General features: G+C 41.4%; 1 protein-coding gene across 2 annotated transcripts in view; it reads left to right on the plus strand.

Moving 5' to 3' along the window:
- Positions 1–10,855, plus strand: part of mtrr (5-methyltetrahydrofolate-homocysteine methyltransferase reductase) — a 36,095-nt gene extending 25,240 nt beyond the window's left edge. For both annotated transcript variants that reach the window (XM_085418586.1, XM_085418584.1), the window contains exons 13-15: positions 2,984–3,076; positions 6,920–7,114; positions 9,812–10,855. In XM_085418586.1, the coding sequence (XP_085274712.1) occupies positions 2,984–3,076; positions 6,920–7,114; positions 9,812–9,956 (433 nt within the window). In that variant the 3' untranslated portion in view covers positions 9,957–10,855. The remainder of the gene's footprint in view (positions 1–2,983; positions 3,077–6,919; positions 7,115–9,811) is intronic.
- Positions 10,856–19,328: the final 8,473 nt, after the last annotated feature.

Consider the following 19,328-nt stretch of genomic DNA (forward strand, 5'->3'; position numbering starts at 1 on the left):
CTTTGTTTTTAGTATTCGCAGTCACACTTGCGCATTGATTTGTTTTTGCCTATTGCTAATTACTGTAGCGCTACAACAAAACAGTTGATTACTCTCTTCATTATTTTAAAAAAAAAAATGTAATGAATCTGGTAATCCAGTCAGAAAATGTCAGAAAATACAACCTCATTTCCAGAATAACCTGGGATGCTGTGTTAAATGTAAATAAAAACAGAAAGCAATGATTTGCAAGTCATTTAAACCTTTATTTGGTTCAGTGTACTGCAGAGACTGCACAGATGCCAGCAACATGCTTCAAAACATGAGATGGAGGAAATGAAATTCAGAGATGTGTTATCCTAAATAGACACTTCATAAACATTTCATTCCTCAATGAGAAACTGGCAACACTTTAGTTAAATGAGTGGCAATGAATAGAAACTCCTATGGAGATGTTTATTTATTGATTTTGCTTTTCCCAAAGTAAAGAGAAGGAGGGTATGACTGCTCTTTGGAAGACTTTGTGGGCAAATAATTCAGCAATTTCAGGATAAAAAAATGTATTGTTATGTAGAATCTGGGAACTCCATCATCTGTGGTACATCATATCAGTAAAATCACAGTATACAGGGAGCAATCAGTCATGATTTTTCTGTTCTTCAGGAACAGCTTTGAAGACACATCTCTGTTGTGAAAATCACCACGTGGGCCCAACAAGACTTTTTTCAGTGTCAGTTTATCACGGAATCCAGGATTGCAAGTTAGATCTGTGCCTTCCAAGGGAAATCCATACATAAACAAGATTTCGAAATTGACCCAAGTCAATTTAAGACAGACTGAGGGGAAGTGGAAAAGTGTCCTGTGGTCTCGCCAGTCAATATCTTAAATTGTTTTTGGTAATCGTGGACGCCACGTCCTTCAGGCTAAAGAGCAGACGAACCATCTGGCTTGTTAATGGCACTCAGTTCAATGCGAGCATCTTTGATTGTATGGGGGGAGGGCATTATTGCACATGGCTTTATAAACTTGCACATCTGTGAGCGCGCCATTAATGCTAAGTTAAGTTTTGGAGCAGCATATGCTGTCATCCAGACACTTTACTTTTTCGGGAATACTTTAATTATTTTAACAAAGCAAGTGCTGAACCATGGTTTTCATGTTTTTTCAGCAGCGTGCCTTCTTAGTAAAAAAAACAGTTGGAGAGTGTTAAATTTAGTTACTTTTCTGCAATGTGGTAAACATAACTAAATAGAGTTTTTAATGAGATTTATTACTGGCATCACATTCAAAATGAGCATGTTTTCTAAAAGGAAAAACAAAACGTCAGAGTTTCAGTGTTCACTATGTTGTCTTTATGCAATCTGTAATTAAATATGAGGGCTAATAGACCTGCAACTCATAGATTCTGACCTTTATGTACAGTTTACATAGTGTTGTTTGGAAACACTGTAATTAAGAGTTCTTTGTGGTCTACAGGCCAAAGTGACTTCTTTGTGTTGCCGAGTTCAAATTTATATTAAAACAGTACAAATCTTTTAAAAAACAGATACAAGTGTCCTCTACCTTTTTAAACCAATTCAGCGACCTGTCATCCAATAGCATAGTGACAATAAAATCCAGTCAGTCTTCTGCTAAATTTAGATTCTTCCTGGCTTTGACTTAAACCTTTGTTTTTGTGCAGTGGATATCGAATATTTCATCTCGCCTTTCCAATCAAAGATGTTTCCACCTTGTTTATGTCATCTGCATCGTGCTGTTTGAATCATGCTGTTTGAACCGTCTTGGTTACCTGAGTCTTATTAGCTGTTGTTGTGCAAAAGCAATCTAGATTATTTATTGTTCCCTCATGAAACATATCCAGTCCAGTCCAGTTCTAACCTGTGCCTTCAATGGAGGTCTTGCCCACAAAACTGCCTCCAACTCCATGCAAAAATATCTTTTGCCTGGAGATTTTCTTATCCACATCCTGAGTCTTCGTCTCTGCTCATCTTGCAGTTTTAGATGTAGATGTGAGATGACTCAGACTGTCTCCAGTAGGTGAAAATTTGCAAAACATTCAGATCATTTAAAAATATTTCAATAAATGTAGTTCATTTTGTCTTAATTTTGAGGTTAGTCATTTATTTTTTGTGCTGAAATACTTATTAGATTACTTATTAGCACAGATTTAAAAGTATTATCACCTCTTTAAGCACAATATCCCTCCATTAGTCTCAGGAGCTGGCTGCTATTTTCATTTTGTGATAGCTGGAAAACACAGCAGGATTCAGTCTGTCTGTGAACAGCAAAGGATGGGATTTAGGGAAACAGGCACCGTATCCTCGGAGCGCAGCGGTGCAGCACAAAGAGCCCAGTCTCAGTGTCTCTCTGTGGTATTTCTCAGCCCCTTGTCATGGTTGGTCACTTCAGCTAGCCCCTCCCCAAATCACCCACCCACAGCTAGGGTAACAGATAATGCCGGTCTCTTTAGACAGTCAACTGACTGATGGCATCATGAAAGGTTGGAGGTCAACTGTTATCTGGGAGAGAGCTGTCACCTTTGCGGCAGGTGTGTGGCACAGATAACGGCATCCTCAGAGCCGCTTTGTGTTTCTGCATTGCTGTTGCCTGCAAAGGACTCTGGGAGATTTGCCAAACTCCAAAGCCACAAGAGAAATCACTTTTTCAGGAGCAGGTTTTTTTTTTATGTTGTTGCACCGAATAACAGACACACATAAATGTAGGAGTAAAACTTGTACACACTCACACACTGAGCCCTAGTTTCATTTTCAGCAGCTGCTTATTGTGATGGAACCTGTGCTCGGGTGGAATTTAATAATGCATATAATGTCCTTCCTTAAACACACAGGTCGTCTCTGTGCACGTGCCACTCCTGTCATTACAGACAGTGCTCAACAGCGTCACATCTCTTCTTTAGCCTTTTGCTGTGACTAAGGACTCTCCTCCATCGGGCCTGTGTCTGTTTGTATTGATTGACCACTAACATCTGTTGTTTGACTTTCAGAGAGGAGGAGAGACAGACGAACCCCGAGGCCATATTTGGAGAGACCTGGCTGTTCTTTGGATGCCGCCACAGAGACCGAGACTACCTGTTTCGGTAAAGTGTATTTTTCCTTTCAGTTCAGTCGTCATTCAGACCCACATACCTTTTGTGATTAAGATTTAGTCCTCTCCATAACCCTCTTTACCTTGCTGCTGCACTTCTCCATGTATTAAAATCTGTGACCTGCATAATGAAGACTGCAGTCTGAATGTACAATGTGTGAGTTTTATTATTCACTTCTATATATCTATATCTGTATATTAAATGCTCAGGGTATGTTCTAGGGTGTTTGGGAAGAAAACTAACATGCATAAGCAGATACTTTACTTAATGTTGCAAGATCCTCTGACCTTTTAACATGGTTTGGTTTATATAGCTGTTATCTGGAAATTCCTAGAATATCCAAATAATATTTTAAAAATTAAAGCATTAAAATATGTAATATTAAAGCTCCACTAAAGGTATATTTTATAAAAACATGGGATCTATAGTGTGGTTAATGTTGGTTTTAGGGATAATTACCATTTAATTTATGAACGCAAATGGATTGTGAACACAGTCAGTCCCAGCAAGTCTACTCAGAACTCACTCAACTGGTTGTATTCTGGTTATAAATACAACCAATGTCATGTTACACTGAAATCCAACCTTTAGTGGAAGACTCCAGGTTATTGCCAATTTGCCCCCCCCCCCCCCCCCCCCCCCCCCTCCCCCTCCAATGCCATTTCAAAGGCAACATCCACTGTTTTCCCTCAGGGGGTCTGTAGCATTAGGATCACTTTTAGCTTCTCTTAATTCATTGTTTTAGCCTATAAATCTAATTCTGACTGTTTTGGTTCACTTTTATATTCAACAGCCTTAAAAGCTGTAAAAAGCTTTAAAAAGCATGTAGTTAGCAAGTTAGCATGTGGTGGTGGTAAAGCATTTAATAGCTTAATACTAAATATTTTCCACAACAAATACGGTGCAGGATTCACAGCTAAAAATAGATAAATAAAGTAAATGTATTAGACTTTAATTTGTCTGCTGCCCAGACCTCCAAATGCAACAGTTATGTTAGCCATAGCGGCTTTAAATGTCGACAGCCAAACCTAAACAGATTCAATATTTGCTAATGGATTTAGACTCAATGAATGGTTCTACTCAATCACAGCCCGGCTCTGTTTTTGTTTTTGTTTTTTTAACTGAAGAAGGGGTTGTTTTTTGTGTCCCCCCCCCTCCCCCCCTTCTCTCTCGCCCTTTATTTTCTTTAAAAAAAATTAAGATCTGAAGGACCGCCCCCCCGCTCCCTGTAATGAGCTTTGTTCATCTCAAGTAACATTATCTTGGTTGTGTGAGGAGAGTTGGACTGGAGCAAACAATGAAATGGACACACACACGGTAACAGGGAGCAGAGGAGGCGAGTGTTACTAGCTCAACTGTAAATGACAGAACAGACTCTGACACAGTGCTGAAATCAAACAGTTTCACATAAAAAGCCTTCAGTTTCTTTTTACCTTCTTTTTCTTTTGGGTGGGAAGAGAGCAGTCCCTTGGAGGAGGGGAGGTCCCAGAAGGCACTGGTAGTAGAAACACTGAGAACATCTCAACACAGGCACTAGGTTGTATTTTAACGCCAATCTTAAGTTACCTTAAGTTTGATCCATTTAAACTGTACTAAATATTAAACCACCGCTCTTGATTTCTGAGCTGACATCAGCCTCAGAGGAGATCTTTGCTCTGATTAGTTTGTTTTGGCTTTTCTCTCTCCTGACTCCATACTAATTGATCAGCTCTTGGTAGTACCAGCAGTGAGCGTGTGCTCAACACCGGTGCGCTGATCGAGTTCTTTTGCAGGATTAAAAAGCATGAAAGGATTAGCATCCTTACTCAAACAAGGATAGATCACAGAGGATGTTGTTTGTTCGCTTTTGTTTCCTCTATCTCATAGTTAAATATGAACTCGCAGCCAGGTAGAAGGCAGTGTTTGCTCACAGTGTGGGCTTCTCTGATGAATACCCCCACAGTGTTGACCAATATGATTAGTCTGTGTTTTATGAGCCACCCATGAAGCGTTGTACTTAATTTAAATAGGTTAACAGAATGAGAACAACATGCCTGCAGTTGAATTGACTGCCTGCATTCATCCCTGCTGGATTTCTCTTCAATTAAGTGCAATTTGATGTCTGGCATTGCCCTGGAATGCAAAAACCTTCTTAGCATAGTATGTAATGTAATGTTTTTCCTTTTTTTGTATAATGTCCCAGATTTTAAAAGAAAAGTTCAGCTGCCTCTGTCAGAATCACAGGTCTAAATTTAAACTGAAGCATATACTGCTTTTAATGCTTATAAATATTAAGAAGAATGTAAAGGTAGGATGTGACCAACCCCTCCGGTCGTGCTCTGAATGCAGAAGACAAACGAGGCTCGTGACACGCCTCAATCAGCCGCAGCACTTAACATCCCTGCGAGAGATTCATGCTCATCTGCCTGCATGCCACATCAAACCTGTCCTCCCCTTTCGCCTCTGCCGCACTTATCCTCTCCCCCCGCCCTCCCTGCGACGCCTCAGCCTCTTTATGGCGTGTGATTTCACGCTGTAGGGAAAACACGACTGGAAGGCCCGCTGGGTTCACGTCAGGGTCCGGGAAATTGCCACAGGCTGTTACGTGTCGAAGCACACAGAGGAATCTGGCAGGTTTTGGCTCTCATAAAACCCCGGGTTGTTGTGTGTTTCTAAGAAGTCAACTGTCATTTATCATCTGCCGGTTTCTGCTCGCACGGTTATCAATCTGTGATGATTTATATTCAGACGTCAAACAAACAAACTCGGCAATCCTTCTCCTTGTTATTCATCTGGTCGCTCCTGTGTTCAAACAGACTTTGTAATCACATATCTTGGTCAAAAGATTTTTTCCTCGAAGGAATTTTTTTTTCTTTTTAATTTAATGATATCTCTAAATGAAGGTTAGATGGTAAACACGCTGCAGAAGAACTAACAATTCTGGACATTTCAAATAGAACAAAGGGCAACAGCGCTCGCCTCTCCCTTTAGTATTCACACCACAGCGTCTCTGTGTTATCAAAAAATGCCTTATTTTAGTCTAGGGGTTACTGCAAAACACAGACCCCCCCCGAGGCAATGACCTTCACCCCTGATCTCGGAGCTGGGGCTGTTATGACTGTGTGCGTGTGTCTGCGTGTGTGTTTCTGCTCATTCCGACTGCTTAACTTTAAACAAGATGCTCTGAGCCACAATAAACCTTACTCCCTCACCACCTTCCTCCTGCCTTCCCTTCCAATAGCACCCCAGGCCCTGTAAAAACACTGAGGCAGAAGAAGAAGTAGTTGGCAAGCAAAACACAGATAGAGAGCAAGGTTACACCCCACTGCCAGACTGGGAGGATTGATTGTAAAAAGATGCTTATAACAGTGACTCGACCTTGCTTATGAAATCCATTTTTTTTTTTCAAACTTCTCTTGTTAAAGAAGACAAAGTGGTTGTCTGGCACATTTTTGCTCAGACCTTTTGTCCATCAGTGTTCGGTGTTGAGCTTGACAGTATTTTTATTTTTATTTTTTTTGGTTCATAGGAAATGTTTGTAGTTCCGATCTTGTGAGATGGTGCGAACCATTGCTAAATATCCCACGGGAGTGTTGGATGTGAAAGAATAAACAGCCAATGAAAAAATGTTAAATTAAATTGGGGTTTTTTTTTCTTGTAAAAAGCACATAAAAGTGCTGTCTCTCACAGTTGCTCCCATTCACGTATCGCCTGATCTTCGCTCTGCACCAGCAGCTAAAACTGAGGCCTCCCGACTGCTTTTGACAAGTCTAATCATCACAAAATGAGGAACAGACTGTCCAAGATTACAGGAATAACTTTAATAACCTCTGCTTGCAATTTGTCTTGTCCCAGAGAGGAACTCGAGGGCTTTGTGTCCAGAGGTATCCTGAGCCACCTCATGGTGTGTTTCTCCAGGGACCACGGGGAGCACGAGGACGCCGCCACCTCAGCCGCACGTCCCAGATATGTCCAACACAATCTGCTGCTTAACAGCCAGCACATGACTGACGTCCTGCTCAAACAAAACGGTTACCTCTATGTCTGCGGGTAAGAGTGGCACACTGGATCTTATTTCACCCTTAATTCGTGTTGAGTGATGGTTGTTCTTTTCTTTTCTTTGTTTTTTGTTTTGTTTGACGTCCACCTTGTTCGGCTTTATCATGTTACGGCTGCGCTTCTATTAAGTTTATCACAGCCTGCATCTCACTCACAGCTCCTCTTTCTAACACTTAGGCCTGGTTTTGTCACATTGCTTTGCCTTGCAGTATAGATTCCTTTCAATGCTCACGTTTGATGTTCATAAATTTCACATTTCCAGTTTTGTATTTTTATTTTAGAGTAGCTTATTTCCAGTTCAAAATGTTTCTTAAATATTGTATTTTAGGCCTTTGTGCAGCCAGTGTCTGAAACAAGACATTTCTGCTCCTTTCCCATTAAGCTGGCTTTCTCCTGATAAGCTGACCCACACAAACAGAAGGTTGGTAAGAAGGTCACTGAGGCTGCTGTGCTCACAGCCGGAGGTGTGAATCCTGTGAAGCCAAACTTTTGGCTCACTGGATAATTGCACATATGAAACTTCAACTTTTTAATGTAAGAGAAAGCTCGATGAGAGCTAGACTGTTTGGGTGGTTCAGGAGAGAGCGAGGGTTCACAGTCTGCCAGTTCGGGGGTGTCCCGTCTACCTGCAGAGAACTGTTGTCAGATGGAGGCAGTGTTCAAGCATTGTACAAAATACAAGGCTTTTGCTGTTGTCAGTCCTTCAGCCAGTTATAACATACAGAGAGCTGAAGTGAAAAAGTGTAACAAAGAATGTGACGCCACACTCTGCGCTTTTCGTGCAGTGTTTTTGATCTTTGATGGTTTTTTTGTGGTTTGTGGTGCTGTCGATCCCTCACTTATTCCGGCCCACTTGTTGTCCAATCAGCAATCAGCAGATGTATATGTCATCCGCTTCCAGCGATGTGCAGCTGGGATATTTGGTGAGAAGCCCTCTCTGTCCAAAAGGAAATGTGTGCGCAGACCGACACATTTGTGAAACTATAAGTTACATTTTAGTTGTAGTCGTGGTGAAATATATTCTGAATGTGGTTTATTGTGTATAAAGCCAGTGCTTCCAAATAAAGTTCCTGTAGTTACTGTGGCGTATAACACCATAATCAAGTTCATCATTTCTCGCAGAATGAATTTTTGGGTAACTTTGAAATATGGGCAACATTTGGGATCTAGGCTGTAACTCTGTTAGGCTGACTATGTGCCAGCGCACACAGAACACAAGGCAGAAGATTTGAGTCAGGCTTTCTGAGTTAGCATGCAGGCTTCTCGTCAGTTTTGCCAAGGACTCCTGAGTCACTGAAGACAATCCAGCTCGATCTGGTGCTTTCAGAGTGGTCGATAGCAAGTGTGCAGCGAATGAGCATAAAATCCATAAAGCACATATGAATCGTCCTTTTTGTTTATCCACTCAGCATGCAGTGATCTAGAAAAATGTACACACTAAAAAGTAATGAAGCTTTGTATTTTATATGACCACCTTTTGGCTTGTAAACGGCAAACACTCGCAGGTGTTTGGCAGGTACGTTGTTTCACTCCTGCTGGAGAATTTGCCACGATTCTAATGTGAGTTTACAATCAGGAGCTCTTTTTAAACCAATTCTGCCTTAATGCGTTTAAGAAGACCCCTGTTTATGACACGTTGGCTTGTTTAGACTAAACCACACCACCCCGACGTGTGATTTCTACAAGGTATGGCAACGTTGTGGAATCAGAGAGGCGTTACATCTAACACGGCGGCGGCGGCTTCCCGCTACGGCGGCTCTGACTTTTACACAGGCTACGATTCGGCTCAATCACTTGCCTCTGCTGCTGGCTTGAAGGAGCAACAAGAAAGCCTTCCCATTCTGCCTTTGTACCTTTTATGCAGAAAGCTGCAGGCAAAATAAAGGTGCAATATTCCCATCTTGAACATGCTCTGTGAAGAGGTTTCAGTTGTTTCATGTTGTCTCTTCGTGTAATCCCAAACTCGGTTGATGATGGTGAGATCAGGGCGCTGAGGGAGCAATACCATCTGTCGCAGGACTTCTTACTCCTCTTAACTTTGAAGATATTTCTTTTGAGTGCGACTGTAATGTTTGGGTGCTTCATCATGAGCTCACCGATGGATCAAATAAAGCACCCTACAAGAAAATCTAATAATTTAGTTTTGAATTGCTTTGACATGAAAGTACAACGAGGTTTTTTTCTGAGTGATAGACGTGGCTTGTTAATAAGAAAGATAACTGTCTGTCTTCTTTTTTCTTTTTGTTTAAACAGAACATAAAATCATTTTTCTGACATCTTTGCAACAGTTGCCTTCACTCAAATGGAGCATTATGTTATCATTTATATTGCATGCGCAAAACCAACATGCCAACTCATAAATGCATGATGTAGCTACATACCACATTCCTTTTCTCATGTTTCACCCTTCCCCACCTTGGAGTAGATGACTTTTGAAACGTCAGGCGTGTGGGAATTTTTTAGAGTCAGAAAATATCTCAGTTGGATGATGAATCTCCCCCAATACGACTGCTACAGCAAGATGGATATTTCAGTTATTTCCTTCCAGGATAGACTCCAGCATCGGCTGTGCTCAGTGGTTTTCTAAAAGATTGCTTGCCGCAGCGTATAGACGTATAAAAATCCTGTCGCTTGATTATATTGCTCTTTTGCCTAAAATGACTGTTGTTTTTTTTCTCCTTTCTGCAGGGATGCTAAAAACATGGCTAAAGACGTGAATGAGACCTTGGTGGAAATAATTAAAACGGAGCTGCAGGTGGACCAACTGGACGCCATGAAAAGACTGGCAGGGCTTAGAGAAGAGAAGCGCTACTTACAGGACATCTGGGGCTGACAGTTGATGATTAGATAAGGGCACTTTGCAGGATTCACGGGGCTTTCTTAAACCTTCTTTAAAAAAAAAAAAACCAGCATCCTCAGCTGTGACCCAGAGAACCATAAAATTGTCGTGCTGAAGCCTGGAGATAGTTTACACAATTCAGTGCTGCCAAGAAGGAATGCACCACACTGACCCGGGGATATCGGTTCACTACACCATCTTTGGCTTTGCTTTTTGAACAGAAATGACCTTGGTCAGGGCAGTGGTGCTGCAGATTAGTCCTGCAGTGTGGAAATGCTTTTAGTGTAGACAAGCCTCCTCCGTTTGTCCTTGCCTGGGGAAAAAAAAGAGGCATTTACTTCCGTTGGCTGTGATGGAGTGATTTCGATGGGGTCGAGAGCGGGATATCGCTCCTGCGTAGATGGAAACAACTCAGCAATCTGTAGCTGTTAAACAAAACACACACGGGAAATGGTTTATGATCATTCAGGTATAAAAGTTCGGCTGCTCTTTGCAAAACTACTACGCCTTCTTCATTTTACCTTAAGTCTCAAATTTCAAATGCAGGTTTTAATGTATGCGATCCTAAAAAAGGGCTGATTGACAGCTGTATAATTTAACTCCATGGAGATGAGGGAGGATTTTCAGTCATTTATCATTACCGCGTGTCAAGACTCAAGCACAGAGGGCGTGATTCTCAATGATAATGCAAAGGCCCGACTAGAGCAATTTATCTAACTGACTTTGTTTGTGCCTGTCTGCCCCCACACACCCAGCAGAGTGCCAGCTTTGGAGGCAGCGAACTGCAAACTTTTCTAAGTCCCGAAAAACCGACTAAAACCTCTCAAACTGTGGGTAAAACAAACACATCTGTGCTTTGTGTGATCGGGAAATAAAAGACATTTCACAGTAAACCTTTGTTGTCTCGCGTTTCTCTCTGCTGCGCACCCACAGGTGTGTTTGTAGATGACCTTACACGCGTACGTTTGAAGTGCATGAAAAGGAGGGGCGTTTGAGAGGCAATGGGAATTATATGGCGCTAATGAACTCCGATTGATTGGGAGCGATTGTTTTATTTAAATTTAAAGATAATTTGATTGTTCAAGGTGACTTTGGTCAGAAGATGAAGGCTTGCTCTGCTAATTGAAGACTTTTCACAATAGGCTTCTTAGTGCAGCGCAGAACCCCAGAGAGAGGCTTCTCAGAATTAAATCTTCTAACAGCGGTCTTCTTTATTTATCCTCTTGTAGGAGGGGGGGGGGGAAGAAAAACATGTTTACAATCTTCACCACTGCCTGAGCTTTAGATGACAACTTATTCGCTACTTTTTTTTTTTTAAATTTTCTTTTTTTTTTTTCCAACCACAAAACACAACATTTACTTTGGCAGGAAACAATCCCTGATAGTGAATAATTGGTTTAATACAGTGTCATCAAAGGTGGAGCTGTCCTTGTGTTTGTCCAGGCGCAGCTGGCTGCACCTCCTCACTCTCATCTCTCACCGTCCCGCTGCTTCACCAAGTCACCGAAGCAGAGGAGGACGAAATCAAAATAATGATCCTGTGTTAAATCTAACGGCGTCACCAATCTCATCTCGCACTCATATGCATACACACACGCGCGTGGTGCGTGGCCTCTGTCGAGTTCAAAGCTGCAATCTGATGCTGCAGAGATTAAATGCCGGTACACAAATTGCAACAAGAAACAAAGTTTAATCAAAGTGACGTGACTGTAATCGCTCTGCCCTTATTTACCTGCTCTATTAACATGCCCTCATCTCCATTTATAAAAAATGATCCCAGCGTAGAGCCTGACGGCTGCTTATGTCACCCTGTCCAGCGACCACCTACGACTGATGAAGTATTAAATTATGTGTTGATAATTAAAAAGGCTCACAGTGGCAGTTTTGTCCTGCAGCGCGAGTGAAAGACGGAGCCGAGGAGACGGTCAGGAATAAATCAGAGTGCTGGAGGTCAGCGCGACCGCAGAACAGTAGCACCTCCGTGATCGATGCTCCTTGTTAAGAATGGCTTAAATGAAGCAGAAAGATGTGTGCTGAAGATAATGACTCTTATTATGGAAGTGTTGAGTGAGCCAAGTGGGGAGATGCACTTTATGTCAATGAGCTCTGAGAATTTTTGAGAAGACCTGCTTAACATTCGACTCCTCGGTGCAGAAAGTACAAGTAGCGATGATGATGATGAGGGGGAGAGTCACTGGACCTCCCACACGCTCCCTCCCTGAGGTCTGCTAGGATGGCTCCTTAATTAGGCAAGTGACAGTATGTCCAATTCATTTGGCAAAGGTCCTCAGACAATATGACTAACGCTCAAACAACGGTGGGAGTTTTGAAAGTAAACCGCAAGTTTTGACCCTATGGAAGATTTCGTTTTCAGATGCAGTGTGTGTGTGTGTGTGCGTGTGCATGCAGGAAATGGGTAGTGTGTGTTTGCTTTAGCTAAAACTGATAGTTGCCCTGAATGGCTCAATTTTTTTAAAGTGCGTTTGGTCAATCCAAAATGTAAATTTAAGTCAAAGCTGACTATTTAATAACAGTAAAATTGAGGTTTAGGCTTTTGTAGGAGAACGTCTGTGTGTGCAAAATTAAGAGTGCAGAATTATGATGCGACTACATGACAAACAATTTCACTACCTGGATTATTTTCATTTGTTGAACTCTTTGCCCCATAAAGATGATCTCCTGCACCCGAAATGATGAGTTCTGATAACTCAGTAGGTATCAATAAAGACCTGGTTTTGCAACCTTTAGAATAGTTTTTGAGTTTTTCTGAGGGCAGGAATCTGTAAGCAGGCCTGAAATATGACACAAACTCAGTTCAGAAAAGAGCTTCAAGGGTTACTCCCAGTAGACTTTCAAGGGGTAAAAAATTAAGGTCTTTGCTGGCTAGTGGATGCGATGGAGCATTGTTATAACCTTCTTGCATCACTGCGTGAATAAAGTGTTTTCTAAAAGCAGGCGGTAGATTTCTGAGTTCATTTTGAGTTCATTTTCAACCTGAAAAGGTCCAACTAGCTCATCGTTAATAACACCAGGACCCCAACTCCACCTTGCTGGCATCATTAGAAGTGGAGCTCTATTTCCGTTACTGATCCAGATATTTCTTGGCGTAGTGTTGACATTTTGACTTATGTGTCTTGTTCAGTAGTGGTCATGTTCTTAAATATGACAGCATTGGAGCTGCAAGCTTTACACTTGATTCTTCTCAAACCTTCTGCAGTTAATTTGCATCCCCCCCCCCCCCCCCCCCCCCTTTTTAGAGTTTTTTTGGTGGGTCTGTGATTACAGCCCAACATCTTAGCAATTTCAAGAATATTGCATTCCATTTTCACTTTTCCCCAGTCAGTTAAACATCTTTTTTGGCCCATTTTACCTGGACAACAACAGCAGCAATTGCCTAATAATTATGCACTTATTCTTAAATCCAATAAGCTTTCAACTTTATAGAGTGGAGTTGGAAAATGTGCATAAAGATGAAAATATGGTCAAAAACACTCATGTGCATAATACTTGTGCACATGGTGTATTTTCTGTGAAGGTTGAGGCCTTGATTTAGGCTGAAAGCTAGTGAGAATCCTTCCACTGACACAAGCAGAGAAAATATGTCTCCTTAAAGTTCCAATAACTTGTCCTTAATTGTGTTTAGCCATCAGCTCTGTCTGCCATCAGTGACTCAGGAATGTAAAGTCATTCCTGTCACGTGGCATCGATGGCAGCCCTGTGAACACACACGCATGTATGAGTCAGCCTGCGCTTCAGCATCCCAGCTGCATCCCAGCTTGCGCACACACACTTTAACGTCAGCATCTGTCATTGCTGGAGAAAAATCTATGTTTTCCTGAAGAGGCTGCAGCGCTTCTATTGAGTTTCCTGTTTTCACTGTGAGATACCAGTGTTGTTCTGGTCTCTGTTTATTGATGCACCGCGAGAGATACCCCTGCTTCTGATTTGGCAGAACAAACATTTGCTGTAATTGATACTGGCAGGAGGAGGAAGTGCTCAATAAGAAAGTATTGTTCTCCTACTGGAATGGATTCAAATAGCTACAGCGAGCGCTCTGTGAGAAGCGTCAGAATAAATTTAAAACATATACTCGCGGACATTTACATGTGACCTGTGTGGGAAGCATTTTTCCATACCACTCAGGTACTGTGTGTCCAAATGAATTAAGCAGAAAGTGCTTGGCTCATCAAATGTATTAATGATGTTTCAGCGATGGATGTGCTTTCTGTCTCCATTAGTCAAAGAAATGTAAAAATTGGTTGGGCATTTTTAAACTTACAACGACAGATGAACACTTAGCAGAATTTATGGTCTCCTCTGTCCTGACAGCCATAATGACTTATGCAAATTGGAGGTTAAGTGCTGAGATGAGGCAGTTCAGCAAAAACATGCACGTACCACCCAGGATGGATGGAAAGGTGGAGGAAAATGCAGATGGAAGGGTAAACTGTGACCGCTTGACATTTGCCCAACAGACGTCTTTATTTGTCAAGCGGGATACGGCGAGCTTGTGTTGCTATGTAGCGCAATTAACGTCTGGAGATATCTAAAAATGCACTTGATTAAATGAATTGAAAAATCTAACAGATACCGTGGGTGAAAAGTGCCACTTCATGTTTAGCTTGATCTCACAGTGATATATTTGCTCTGTGACTAAAAGACGATAATAAAGTTTTAAGAGTTTAGACAGCCAGATGGTTGGGATCTGACCCCCACAACCCTGTCAGATAGACTCAAAACCCCTTCAGCAACACCACCTCTTATTTAAACTCATTTCAAACTAGATATGGACCACTTTAGCAATTACATGGAGCCTGAAAGGAGTTGAGGTTCGATGTTCTGGGTATGTTATGCTGGGAGGAGGCCCCGGGCCAAACCCAGGAAAAGCTGGAGAGGTTACATCTTTTGACTGGCTTAGCCCAGAAGAGCTGAAGGGGGTGGCAGGGAGATGGAGGAGGTGAGGGACTGCTTAGACCTCTGCGACCCAGATGGATGAATGGCATTTTTCAGTTGTAGTGGAGACAGTTTAAAAGGGACTCACTGCACCCAAAAGAAGTCTGGTCATAAATCTATAGGAGAAATTCTGTCCCAAAGAGCCAATCAAAAGCTGAGCTGGGAATTACAGGAACCAATTGTGCTGTTGTACACAGTAGAGCTTCACTACACTTTCAGCTGGAGCCTGGAGCCTATGTATTGTTAGCCTTGGCTTACTGTACCTGTAGCATAAATTTACATGACATTTTGTTCACTGCTCTTAGTTAATAAAGCTCAGTGTTAACTTTGCACACATCTAGCAGAAGGATAACTTTCTGTAAATGTAAATGTCCGAAGTGAAGGCAAACTTTTTAAGCACTTCTTCTGGGACCACTGACTAGCTCTCTCCCCATTAATTTAGGTAAGTGTTTTTTAAATATTACAACAGAAAGCATGATAGCTGGACATCCTGGTCTGTAAAGTAAAGCAGACAGGGAAGATTCTTAAACCTGCATGGCTTCAAAAAACCTGGAAATGTAGCTGAAGCCCTGAAGTCATGTCCCTGGTCAAAACGGATCATGGCACAACTGCAAAAAAAAAAAAAAAATGAATCATAAGATGCTGTCAGTGTTTCCATGTAGAATACAATTCTAACAAAGTGAGAAGTATAGATGAGATTATTGCAGTGAGGCAATTAGATTCACGTGTCTCACATGTCAGCAGCTAATCTGATTAGCATGTGGCTATTAACACATTTTTACATTTTTTTTCTATAAATTACATTTTGACTAATTGGTTGCATGGTAAACTGAACATGTCTGACTATAACAACCACCAGCTCTCTGTCCTTGAGATAAACTTTTTGTGTTGAAGTCAGTTAGCCCAGTAGGAACTAAAGAGACAGCTGTGGCTCTGTCTCTGTAAACGCTGATTAGTTTATAATCTCAGTCACTGATTTCGGGTCATTCAAAATAAAATAAGACAATTTTCTAAATTTGGGGGATTCTATGTGTCACAAAGAGAGAGGCTTATCTGGTGAATGCTCATTAGATATTGCTCAACGAGCAAGAGGGACTAGAGGGACTTCACAAAAGAAAAGATGATGTCAAGGTAGCTACATCCATCTTTTATTGAGATTTGCAGACTAACTAACTATGATCACGTTAACTTCCAGGCCATTTTGGACGCGTCATGATGGCGATGCCGGATCAAGTGAATACGGCCCCAGTTAGACATGGTTTAAGAGCAGCAGCCACTGGTCAGAAGGGGAAAATGATCTATTCCCTGACTGGGTGCAAGTGTTTGCTGGAGGTTGATTGCAGTCACTGGGTAAATGATTGCTGAAGTCCCAGTCACACACATACTACAGACCAGTCAGCGACCCCCATTTTTCTCTAGCAACCCACCTGTTTCTTGTATATTTCCCAGCTGGTTGACAAAACCTGGCAGATTGCTGTGGTTGTCATTTGAATAGAAGTGACAGAAGTGGCTATGAACATTATCTTGCTACTCTCAGAGTTTTAGGGAAACTGTCAAAAGTGCAACAGGTGTGAGTTTTACTTCAAAGTAAAAGTTACACCTGTTGAAACATGTTGGCTGCAGCACAGAGGCACAACTTTTACTTTGAAGGTGAACCTTCTGCACTTTTGCTGCTGCTCGGCTAGTAGTTAGCAAGTACTTGCAGATAAAAAGAACAGGTAACACTGGCAATCTGCTTGCAACCAAAGCAGTCACTAGGAGGTTTTTGGTGCAACATCTTTGTAGACAGTTTTCCCTGACGAAAGCCAACAACCTCCACTGCCAACTAATTGGAGAATATACATTTCCCCAAAGCAAGCAGTGATTGTATTACATCCAACATGGCAGGTAAATCTTGAACAACATGCATACCTATACTCTCTAAGTTGTGAGACTTGTATCTAGCTTCAGGGATAATTGTTAGCTTACTATTTGTACCAATCGATCGCTACTTTTGCCATTAAAACCTCTGATAGCTATCCACTGTTTAGTTAGCGCGCTCAGTAGTTTATCCATAACTGTTAATCCATACTGTTAGCTAATAATTTCAGCGGCTGCCCTAGTTTTAGCTAACAATAACTACTTACCGGTATTTGGAATTTTAGCTAGCTACATTAACTGTCTTATAGGATAAAAAGGTAAATAATTAATTTACTTATGCATACTTTTCACTTTTTTGGCTCTTGCATGTTTTGCTTTCACCATTTTTGTCATTATTTCCTATCCATTTTTATTCTTTAACCACTTTTGATGCTCTTCCCCCTCAAACCTGTTCATGTCCTCTCAGCTCTCAAACAGGAAATTGTAATGTACTGCTGTTTTCAGACTAGTTTAGCTAACGTGTCCACTCTGAATTCAAAACACTGTCATATCAGTTTTTGTGTGCAGTTTTAAAAAGCTTCTCTGCAGTGACAATGTTTTTATCCAAAGCCTTCGCCTTGTACTTTTGCTATTCTACTGTGGCACTGGCAACTGTCCTAATATCACCCAACGCCTGATAAGCAGGCATGAGCTGTCTGGTGAGTGGGGCTCATCAGTGGCAGATTAATGCCCAGCTGTACTCCCCGCACCGTGCTGTGAAAGGGATGAACAAAGTGAGGCTGAAAGTAGAATGACACAGTTAAGAGGGAAAGACTAACCATAAAAGCCTGGAAATTGGGCTAAACTATAGAAAGAGAGCGGAGACCGAGAGAGGCATTCAAAATCAATTTTCCTCTGAGAGGATAAGGATGGGCAGATAAAGATGGTGAAGATAAAATGGACAACAGGTAGAAGTGCGACGGGAAAATGTTAGAGGTGCCTGATCCTGAATCTATTAGTGTGCTTTCTGTGCAGTGGGAGGGGAAGCAGGTTGAGTTACAACAACACCTGAACCTTTTTTTTGGGTTTGACTCCTGTAGAGATGGGCACAGAGTCATCCCACAGCACAAACACACACGCACACTTTAGCACATTAATAAATAATACACCACAAACTGGCTGTCCTCGTATCCAGGGTCCAAGAGCCACGTAAAAAGTTTATACCTTCATCAAAACTCATAACGTGGAAAAGAAGTGAAATATAGCCCCCGAGGCAAAAGAAAGCATTAAGGATGCATTTAAAAACGGGCAACTACTTGTGTGATTAATCATCGTCCCACAAAGTGACAGCCTGTGTGCATGTAATGGGACGTCTGGGATTTTGCTGCGTAATTACGGTTTTATTGAAAAATCTGTACATACGGAAGAGCAATTACGAAGGTTACAACATAAACTGTTTGTAGTGCAGTTTATCAGTGTTCAAGGCAAATCATGCATCAGTGCAGGAATAATGTTTTCTGCCCATTTGAGAGATTGGGCATTAAATGGATTTGATATGCGAAGATATGCACACGTATTAAGAATGGAGATTAAAAACAGGGTAAACAAACTACTGGAAGGAAAAAGTAATTTTCAAAAACAGACTTTAAGTGCATTTAAAGGATAAAAGTTTTTAACCATATGGCTAGTATGGGCAACTCCATTATTTTACCTTTCTTTTTTAATAAAACAGCATGTAGTATTTTAGCAAAGAAACTTCTGGTGATACAAGCTTTCATTCTTCCAGCTTTAGGCTAATATAGAGGTATAAAAGTATGTTTGTTTGTTTGTTTTTTAAATGGTTCTGCGGGAGGTTTCTTCCTATTAAAAGGGAGTTTTTTCTTCCCAAAGTCTCCAAATGCATTCTCGTAGGGCATTGTTTGATTGTTGAGATGACTGTTGTTGTGATTTGGCACTATGTAGATTAAATGGAATGGAAGTAAACACACTTGAATAACCACTTGTGGCCTTTGAACATAGTATTGGACACTTTTACCTCTGTTTGGGTCTCCACCAACCCTGGGGATAAATTACCAAATTCTTAGCTGCTAAATGTTCCACTGTGCTCAACACTAAGCTGCTGAATTTGTCTGATATTTGGAGCTTTTCACTGTGGGGAGAGCTTAACAGGGGCAGTGAGAGTAATTCAAAACAATAAATCCAGGGTTGTAAAACACAAGGATAGAATGAATATACTTAACATAAATGCACTGCTCTAAAAGAAGAAGGGAACACTTGACCATTATTGTATAACACAAAGTCAGTTAAACCTCAGGGATATCGGTCCAGCTAGGAAACAGAAACCTTTGTTTTTTTTTCACCTGCTTTGGTGCAAATGAAAGTATCAACAGGTGCACTGGAGAGGCAACAAGACAGCCCAGGAAAAGGAAATGGTTATGCAGGTGGTAACCACAGGCCATCGCTATTTCTCTTTATATCTCCCGGCTGATTTTTCTGCTACTTTTGTTCCCGTCACCGCTGATACCGTGAGACAGCACCTGCACATTCAGGTTGCACAGGTAGTCCAGCTCCTTC

Source organism: Rhamphochromis longiceps, linkage group LG9 (assembly GCF_057381845.1).
Source record: "Rhamphochromis longiceps isolate RC_006_pf linkage group LG9, R_longiceps_female_GT1.1, whole genome shotgun sequence".
In the NCBI taxonomy this organism is placed as follows: Eukaryota; Metazoa; Chordata; class Actinopteri; order Cichliformes; family Cichlidae; genus Rhamphochromis; species Rhamphochromis longiceps.